The sequence below is a fragment of the Eucalyptus grandis genome, chromosome 9, assembly GCF_016545825.1.
Source record: "Eucalyptus grandis isolate ANBG69807.140 chromosome 9, ASM1654582v1, whole genome shotgun sequence".
NCBI classification, from domain to species: domain Eukaryota; kingdom Viridiplantae; phylum Streptophyta; class Magnoliopsida; order Myrtales; family Myrtaceae; genus Eucalyptus; species Eucalyptus grandis.
In genome coordinates this window covers 40,389,263-40,399,446 of record NC_052620.1, presented here as the reverse complement: position 1 = coordinate 40,399,446, position 10,184 = coordinate 40,389,263, and the positions used below count along the sequence as shown (strand labels likewise).

Sequence of the window (10,184 nt, the reverse complement as noted above, 5' to 3'; positions counted from 1 at the left end):
CGGCGACCGGCTGGAGGAAGAAGAGGTGAAGAAAAAAAAAAAAAAAAAAAGAAAAAAAGAAAAAGAAAAAGAAAAAATTCAAAAATTAAAATATTATTAAAAGGTGTCCACGTCGGCGATCGGGCCACATCGGTCGGTTGGCGTCTAGTCAGGAAAATTCGGCCAAAATTGGTCGGAAATGATTGAATTGACACAATGTAAAAATGTTTAGGACTAAATTGGCACTAAAAAAAGGTTTAGGACTTTTTTGGCACTTTTTCCTTTGCGGGCACATGAGATTTCTAGTGTACATCCTTTACCATTCTTAGAACATGCTAGTATATGTAATTGGTCATCGTCACATCACTTGACATTCTCTGCCGTATTGCCCCCTAATTTTGGAGAAGTAGATGTCTTACGCAGAGCACCCCTCGGTTTTGTTTGTGATACCCTCATGTTGCTAATTCCATTTTTATTCTTGAACGCCCCCTTATCAACACCTGTTATTTGGTCTTTTTTCTTTTTCATTTTTTTTATATCGAGTTTTATGCTTAGAGTTGCCTACGTTATGTTAAGAATTGCGCATGAAAATTTTTTTGAGTGTGAATAAGCGCAAATATGATTATTTTTGATCTACAAGATTGTAAATCCTTATTGGCAAATGGTTGGGGAGCTGGACCAACTGTTGGGCCTCACATGGACCTAAATAAAATATTCACATGATCAACCATTGATATAAATGAAGTCCGATGAATCCGGATCTAGACAAATTTTTCCGTGATTTTAGGAAAAAAGTGTAACTTATTAGCATGACTTTTTGTATTCATATTATATTATCATTAATTATCTCTATATTTCAATTTCAATCACGTTTTCTGCTTAATGTGAGTATGGTTTCTCGATTTGCGTGCAAATATTTTATATTAGGTTCTGCATGCTACGAAGTTGAACGTAGAATCTTCGGAGAGAGAGATTTCTGCCCCTGCCATTCAATCCGTTTTCGTTTTCAACTGTCAGTGAGAACCGACAAAATTTGTCAAGTAAATCCAAGTTTGATCCTAAAACCAATCACGGACAAGTCTCTGATTAAGTTAACTGACATTTTTGGTGAAAGAGTTGCATCCCACCAATTCATTTTTTTTTCACCTGTTAAATTATTGTACAATGAGACATGCGTGTTCAAGTATAAAAAGGCATGGTTTTCCTCTTAATGTCTTTCAAACCAAATACACATACGGCCTCTCAATCAAAGTTTCTATACCACGCATCAACAAGACAAAAGCCATGCCTTCTGATCATTCTCGTCGATGGACACCCGACGTATTCGTGAGTTACGAGGTCACTGACAGTAACGTGGAGAGTTTCACATCGATCCTCTTCGCAAAGCTGGAGCAGGCGGGGATTGGCTTCAGAGACTCCCACAAAAGGGCCGGTGACCCCATCAACGCAATCTGGCAGGCAAGGTTCGCCCTCGTCGTGTTCTCCGAGAACTATGCCAACTCCGGCCAGCGCCTGACAGAACTGGTCAATATCCTCCTTCGCAGAGGGAATTCCAAGTACCCCAGACTCGTGGTTATTCCCATCTTTCATGGCATAGTCCCAGCCAAGGTTATGGAGTCTGGGGCAAAAGACGAATTCAAGAAAGCTCTCCGCAGCTTCCCTAAGAACGAGAAAGATGGGAAGAAGGAAGAATGGGGGCGTGCCCTAGCAGAGGTTGAGAAGATTCCGGGTTACGATTTGCAGAAAGACGCCAATGGGTACGTACCTGTGATTCTTACTCCTTGTCGAAGCCTAGTGTCGCAATCTATGGTTTTTCCGTTTTGCTGTTATTCCTTTGGTGTGTCTGCTTTATAGATGGAATTTTTGTGTGATCGGCAGAATTGGTTTTCTTAAGGGAACGGAACAACTCTTTCAACTTTCCTGAATTTCTCGTTGCCATTTTTCAAAAATTATGAAAAACATGATGTGATTTTATGTGTTAATTTCAAGATTTCAGATATAAAATACGAATAATATAAAAAACCATCTCAACTTTTCATTCTAATAGCAATTCTAATCCTGAGTTTAGAAAACCTACAATTTGCACTTCCTAATCCTCATATTCAAAAGACCAGTCTACCTCTAACTCATCCATACCTTGAACCATTCCCCTCTTTTCCTCTTCCTCTCTCACCGTTGGTCTAGCTTTCTCTCACCCTTGCTCTCTCTCCACGGTGGTCTCCTACCACCGACTCCGACAGACATCCGTCGCCACCGACCCCTACTGAGCCACACCCCCCAACAGCTGTCTCTCTCTGAAGATGCTCTCTGTCTCCCTCTTCTCGGCCATGGCCAGCGTTGAGGTGGACTAAGGTTTGAGTCAACTCAAACTTAGTCGAACTCAACGGTCGTGACTCAGCTGGGGCGGTAGTGGTTGGTGGTGGGTGGCGACAGCGCGGCATGCATCAATGAAGACGGAAGGGGAGGGGTTGAGCTGTGGATGGGTGGGGTTAGGGATCTGGGCAAGTGAATTATCAATGTGAGTGAATTTGAAATGGTGAAATGTGCAAAATTGGAAGGAAAACGAGAAGTTCATTGATAAGACGAGATGCTAGATGCAATTACGATGCTAATTGTGGGTTTGCAAAACTTAAGGTGCAAGTTGACACCAAGTTGCAATGTGAAGATACTTATATATATATATATATATGAAAGCCAAAGCAAAATGGCCGTATTAAATATTCCCCAAGTTCGTTGCAAGCACTCTAAAAAATTGTGGAATGAAAATGAAAACTATAAAGTGAGAGAAATGCAAACAAGATAGATACTAGGTTTGAGGGATAAGTACAATATCAGTGTCAAAAGTTATGTACGGCACTCACTTTGGTTCAAAAAGTTTCCATCGGATCACTTAAGTGGCAAATCGAGAAAAACGATAACTTTGGTGCCACCGGCGAGAGATTCTGGCCAAATTAATTATGTGGCTTTTATACTTTAAAAAAAAAGAAGTTACCCGACTTTTAAACGATGTCATTTTCCGTCCTCCTCAAGAAATGACATCGTTTTGCCGTTATACGTGGACATCCTTGCAAAAACGACGCCGTATAGCTCATATGTGGTTGGAATTAGGGTTGGGGTTTCTTCTTCGCCGCTCGTCCACCATTGTTCACCCGCCATCGCTCGGCCACCGTTGCTCGGCCACCATTGTAGCTATTCGACCAGGTGAACGAGGAGAGACTAAGATTGTTGCTCAAGCAAAAAGTGGCAGGAAGAATAGGAGGCGAGGGCGGAGGAGGAGGAGGAAGAAGAGGGGTCAAAGGTGTCGCTGCTGGTGCTATTGCTGGTGCTGCTACTGGTGCGCTGCTGGTGCTGCTGCTGGTGCCGTTCGCTGCGGTGTTGTTTTTCAATGAAGAAGACGACATGCCTCCTCCTCTCTCTCTCTCTCTCTCTCTCTCTCTCTCTCTCTCTCTCTCTCTCTCTCTCTCTCAATCTGGGATTTAGGATTCCAAGTTGGGGGGAAACACGCCAAACGGCGTCGTTTTCTTATTTGGATGCTGACTCAAGTCCCCGACGAGCCACATCAGCTTCAAAAATTAATAAAAAAGTGCCATGTCGGATTTCCAGCCGAATTGATCGGCGTTGACACTGAAATGATCGTTTTTCAAATTTGTTGGCACTTAAGTTATCTAAAATAAACTTTTGGCACCAAAGTGAGCGTCATACACAATTTTTAGCACTGATAGTATACTTACCCCTAAGTTTGAATTATAGTTCAATCCAAAAAGTGTATAATAGGGTAAACTATTTATCTTCTGCTACGAGTTCCTTTTGAGCTTTCTTGCCTTTTGTGGCCCAATCTTTGTCGTCTCATACTTAAATACATGATAACATTAGTAGAAATTGGGAAAAGCGTCGATGATGCACCCATTTTTACTTAATATTTGCTGTTTTTACGGCCTCAGTGAGGAATGTGTTGTTTCTCGATATGTATGGTACGGCGCACCCTCCTTTGCCGCAAGGTGAGTTTACTATTGAAAGTAGAGCTTAGTTTTTTTTTTTTTTTTTAAAACAAAAAGTAGAGCTTAGTTAATCACCACTTCTTTGTTACACATGCCAGTGCCTATGGTGATTTAGTCAAGCTCGATCTTCTTTCTATTCATATTTCATATACCCATGTAGAAATTTGCGTAAAATGTTTTTCGTATGTTAACTCTTGGGGTGTAACATGTCTGTTTATAATCATTTTGTCGTACATATTGCTCATAAATTTTTCGTACTAACTCTTTATCTCAGCATTGACTCGGAGCTCATTAAAACAATAGTCAAGCACCTTGTCGATGAGATTCGGTTTTTATATTCCTTCAAGGTTTTGGGCCTTTTGGAGGCAGCAGTAAAAAGCCTTGGCATTCTGATGAAATAAAAGGGATTCAAATTCTCTACACGGAATTCATTCAGACCGTTACTTTCGGCACCACCGCCAACGAGCAAGAGGGTAAAAATGACGGGAAGGATCACTACAAGGTTGTATCTGGACTCTTTTCTTTTCTCCTTTTCCGTTTCTACTTGAATGTCATAAATTCATTTTCTCTAACTTAATCATAACACTAGTCGATTACAGAATCGTGAACCTTGAGATTCTTAACAATCGCTTCACAAATGGACATGAAATTCTCGTACCATCGATACATGAGGATCAATATCATCGTTAGGAAACCAATTTGAAAAAGCAATAACTTCACCTCATTAAAATTCTAAACTTCAACAAAGACAAACCTAGCCATAAAACAAAAGGCAACTTAACTTATGATTTACAAAATGAAATGTAATCAATTGATTGGAACTGTAATTTACACTAATCTCAGGATATATGACTTATTGTGTAGATCAGAATCGTATTTCAAAAGAGATCTACACATTTATTTTCCTCATGGAATAATGCAACTTAGAGTCGCTCACGTGGAATATGTCTTTTGTGGCCTGTATGCAGGTTAAATTGAATACAGAAGAGGACATAATTTCTTTTCATGGACATTTCCAAGAGGCAGAGGGTGGCCGTGTTCGATTCAAGGCCCTGAGGTTTCGAACAACCCTAGGTCGAGATGTGGGAGTGGGACAGATTGATGACGGGCGAGAGGACTACTTTTCCGTACCATTACCGTCAGACGCCGGGAAAGTTGTCGAGTTTTTCGGGAGCCAAAGTGGGGATGGTCTCGCATCAATTGGAGCACGTGTCGAGCTAACACGTGAGGTGTCCTGTCCTCCGGGGTTATTCGGGGGTACAAGAGGGGTGAGATGGGATGCTAAACGGCATGCCACTGTAAAGGGAATCAGGGCGCTACGCGATTCAAGTGGCAATCGATGCATCCGATCAATCGCGTTCCGATTTGACAATGATAAATGGTGGTGGCCGCCTGGCAGCGATAAAAAATGGCACATGGAGGTATGTCCCTATACACACATGCTTTGTAAAATCCTCAGAAAACTTGCACCGCATCCGTTAGCGGGAGACTTTCTAAGACTTACTAAATAATGAGTTTGACGGTTATGTGTATCATCGCAGTTTACAATAAATGATCCAGATGAGTATCTGTCTTCAATATCCGGATGTTATACTTACAATGGCATTACATCTCTCACGTTTCTAACAAACAAAAAAAGTGCCATAACTATTGGTGATGGAACGGGAACCCACTTCTCATCTCTTGAAATGGATTACGGGATTGTTGGATCTTACGGATGGAGTGATGAACATCTTCTTTATGGAATTGGAGAATATTTTGAACGGATCCCGAATACTCCCGTAGCTAAATCAATCGGGCCATTTGGAGGAGTAATTGCTTGGGACGACGGGAAATTCAAGGGTGTGAAGGAATTTTGCCTAGCTAACAAAGATGGTATCCGTTACGTTAAGATTGTGTATGATGACGGTAGTAAAGAGGGTCACACAGCTATTCACGGTGACTCCACTGAAGATTTCTCCGGCTACATACAAACGGTTAGTGTTTTTTTTACCCTTTTACATTTATCTCATTGGCCGAGATGATTTAGGCATGTATCCGGTCATGTGATTTAATTATTTTAAACTCGACAAATTGCTTGTCCAATTTTAAGAGATACTTTTGAGATTGCACAGGTTAAATTGAATTGTTCACAAGAGTACTTGATATCGATCTCTGGTTACACGCGAGAGGATGGTTGTATCGGATCACTCACATTTTGTAGCAATAGGAGAATAAAAACCGTGGGCCCCAAGAAGGGGGACTACTTTTGGTATCCATCCAACAAAAGCAGAATCGTCGGCTTTTACGGAACATGTAGCAAGAGTCTCAATTCCATAGGAGTGCACGAGGAACCGATACCGCAGTGGAAATCTTCCGAGTATAAACCTAACGGGTTTTCATGCTCTGGCCAGATTGATTGGGACGATAAAGATCATTCTAACGTGGTAGGATATCGTGTGACTAAGATGGGATCTAGCCAAAAAAAGCTAAAAATTGAGTCCATCACTTTTATGTACGAAAATAATGGTTCCTTAGTTGAAGGTTCTCGACATGGCGGAGGAGACCCGTCTTCAGGCGATTGGGTTAGTCCCTATATCTCAATCCCTCTCTTTCTCCCTCTCTCTCCTCTTTCTCTTTCGTCTCTTTCCCGTATACATGTTCCCGCAAACAGTGGTTCCTTGGCACGGGTTTCTTTTGATCGTAGACTGAGGCACTCATTTTGGCATCCTATATCTTTGTTTATTGTCCGATCCTTCATCTGCCCTCATAAGTACAACATGTCTCGCTTTTCCATTCTTGCAGGTCATGCTGGATTATCCCAAGGAGCGCCTAGATGGGATAACGGGCTATTGGTGCATAGAAGATACGGACACTATCATCCACGACCTGACTATATTTACCACGAATATCAACTCGTCGTACGCAGAGAGAGGAGAGCTAAACTCAAATTCCGCGTCCGCGTCAGCGTCAAATCCAATGTCAGAGCCAAAGTCAAAGAAATTTACTATCCTGGAACGACCAGAGAAACGATCAGAACAAGGCAGGAGGATCGTTGGCTTTTTCGGCAGGGCGAAAACATGCCTTAATTTTATTGGAGCGCATTTGGAACCATAAGAAGATTAAAACTCCTCCGTCCCGCAAGCTATTTTTCTCCCCTTCTCTTTGGCTTGTGCTTGCAATAATTTTCTTCTTTATTTCTCTTTTGAGATGACGATTAAATAACTCCCAATTCGTGATGACGTCGATTGCTGATTTCTAGATTTGGTTGTTCGTGTTCTTCTATGTTCTTCTACGAAAGCTGCAAGCATTTAATGAAGAAGAGCTACTGAAGCATGAAGACGAAGAATGCCAACAAGGGTCATCGAAGAGTTCTCCACGGATTGCTAGCTTGTCTTTCAAATGCATTTATCATATTGACTTTGTTTGTGTGCTTTTATTAACCTTGTGGACTTTTTTTCTCCGTTCGTTTGATGTCGTCGGACATTTTGTGCTAAGTTGTGTGCGTCCAGCCACTATAAAAAGTTGTGAACTTCAGATTTGTGGGCACACCCTCAGAGCAACAGTATTTACATTCCAATAAAAAAGTTCCCTCTGGTCTTTTATTTGCGCTCTTGTTCGAAATTTTGGAAGTTATTATTATTCTTCTAGTCACAACGTACCTAATTTGATGAGTAACCATGAGATGGTCCAGAGCGCGGCCAAGGTTATACTTGGACAAGAAAGCTAGTCATAAAAAAGAGGAAAATGAGGAACTTCTCAACCACGACATAACTCTTGGAAATTTTTGATAGATCCAAGAATTAAATCGGCACTCCATCTTTCACATTGGCTCATGAATCCGAAGTCAAATTGTTAAAAGGATTAATTTTAAATATATATATATAGTTAATCAGTTGTGAATAGTAATTTGAAATAAAGTGTAAGATTTTGTGAGACAATTATCAACTGTTCTAAAAATTTAAGTTATTAGACGAATGCGTGTTTTAATATTTAATTATTCCAACACTCCCCTCGCCCTTACTCTAGTTTTTTTTTTTTACCTAGTATTAAGCGTGGATGCTTTTAATTATGATTTAATATTTAATTATTACAATACTCTTCACGCTTAATCTGGTCTTTTTACCTAGTACCAAGCATAGATGTATTTAATTAAGGCGTGATTTAATATTTGATTATTTCAACACTTCCTCTCACGCTTACTCTAGTCTTTTTATCTAGTATTAAGCATGAATGCATTTAATTATGATTTAATATTTAATTATTTCAATACTCATCTTCACGTTTAATCTGGTCTTTTTACCTAGTACTAAGCATGAATGTATTTAATTAGGATCTGAAGAGATTTGAACTCAAAACCTTCAACTCTGATACAATGTAAGATTTTGCGGTACTACTATTAACTGTTCTAAAAGTTGAAATTATTAGACGATGGCGTGCTTTAATATTTAATTATTTTAACATAAAGATTGTGATTAAGTTCTAAGGTTGTGCAGGCATAAGAATGCACGGGCTATATGTGAACCAAATGTGTAATTTTCTTTAGGCACCTTCAGGAAATGAACTCTGAAATCCCACAAAATCTGCTCATCTCCTTTTTCTTTGTCTTTCTTTTTTTTTTCTCATGTTTCTGCCGAAGATCTGCTGGTCGTCTTCGTTTCTTCGATGAAGTAAAAAAGTTCTAAAACAAGTAGAGAGAGAGAGAGGGATATGATAGGTTCCACTGATCGCCACGTGTGCAACTGGCCCCACTTTTTTCCGATTTCTTCTCTACTACCCTCTCTCTCCTCCGTCTCTTTTCTTCTCCGTCGTCCCTCTTTCCTCCGTTACTCTTCTTCCTCCGCTGTGTCGTTCTGCCTCTGCTTCTCTGCAGTGTCATTTCCCATTGAAGCACCACCGTCTTTGCTTCGCTGCAACTACAGAGATACTCTCACCAAGTCCATCCTCTTCTTTGAAGGCCGTTAATCTGGGAAGGTCCCTCCTAGCCAGAGGGTCACTTGGAGGAGAGACCCTAAATCTGTAAGGCAGAGAGAAGGTAGTCGCCGGTGGGCGAGGTGGCTACGGCTCGACGCTGGGATCTAGGATGGGGCTGTGGTGGGCTCATATCCGGTTCCTCTATCTTTCTTCTTGATTTTTGAGCTCGCAGTAGTTGCCCGTTGCGGCTTCTCATGGCCCTCGGCAGTCGCGGCCATGGACTTGCCGGTCGTGGCTAGACCTGAAGCGGCTGGAACTGGATTCTTCTCAAAGTTGGACAGCTACATTAATGGTGCGGAGCACAAGGAAGGAGAAGAAAATAGATCAGGAGAGAGGGCAACAACGGAGGAGAGAGGAAATTCGAAAGGGCGGGCCCACTTGGACACGTGGCGATCAGTGAGTGGAGCGATTTACGGATGGCGTGTCAAACCACTTCTACCTAATATATTCTCAGAAATCAAAGCTGAGCGGGGAGCAGGGAGGGGATAGTTCTGAGGCATGAACCCCATTCAACCTCTTAGAGCGTGCATGACAAAATTTCTGTTCTAGAAATTAATTTTCGGCCAGAAATTGATTTCTCAATTTCTATTCTTTAGACAAGTTTCTAAGCAAAGAAACCCGTTTGATAACAACTCAAAATTTCTATTTCTAGAACATAAATCCGTTTGATAACAGAATGAAAAATCTATTTCTAGAAATAGAAATTGATTAGATAACAACATAAGAAATCCTTAAATACAAAATAATAGTTCAAATAATACTAATACATTACAACAAGGCGTTTCAACAGTGCAAATCTATTTCTAAACTAAAAAGAATTAACTTCTTTAACATTGGCATCATACGCAAGGAACGTTGTATAGCATAAAACATTTTACAAAAAAAAAAAAAAAAAAAAAAGTTTTTTTTTTCTAGACTTTTTCAAAAATAAAAGAACCTAATAAGTCGGCTTGCATGCGAAATTAGTGGAAAATTGAGATGGAAGGCAAGACAAATCTTGCTTGCTCTTTGCTTCAATGACAAGTCAATCGAATCATATGAACTTTATAGAAAACTAATAAATATTCCACATGCGATTGCTTCGGCATGAAGCTGAGACAATGATATGTCATTTTGAAAGGTTACTTCTCCACAGACTCCGGACGGTTTGGTCATACGAGACCAGATCGTCACTTCGGGATTTTAGCGAGTTCCAATCAAAACAAGGCACAGCCGCGCTGAGGGGTGCTTCAAGCGGTATAACAGAATAAATTT

General features: G+C 40.7%; 1 protein-coding gene across 1 annotated transcript; it reads left to right on the top strand.

Annotated features, from left to right (window-relative positions):
• Positions 1-1,263: 1,263 nt before the first annotated feature.
• Positions 1,264-7,073, top strand: LOC120288547 (myrosinase-binding protein 1-like). The gene is made up of 8 exons (XM_039302607.1): positions 1,264-1,736; positions 1,834-1,862; positions 3,921-3,977; positions 4,325-4,479; positions 4,946-5,398; positions 5,519-5,953; positions 6,092-6,541; positions 6,762-7,073. Exons 1-8 carry the CDS (start codon positions 1,264-1,266, stop codon positions 7,071-7,073), a joined length of 2,364 nt encoding a protein of 787 aa, XP_039158541.1.
• Positions 7,074-10,184: the final 3,111 nt, after the last annotated feature.

Excerpts from the sequence above, each read along its gene's own strand:
- LOC120288547 (XM_039302607.1), top strand. The coding sequence starts at position 1,264 with ATGCCTTCTGATCATTCTCGTCGATGGACACCCGACGTATTCGTGAGT. Across the intron at positions 5,399-5,518 it reads ATAAAAAATGGCACATGGAG|TTTACAATAAATGATCCAGA; the intron begins GTATGTCCCTAT and ends GTATCATCGCAG. Across the intron at positions 5,954-6,091 it reads TCTCCGGCTACATACAAACG|GTTAAATTGAATTGTTCACA; the intron begins GTTAGTGTTTTT and ends GAGATTGCACAG.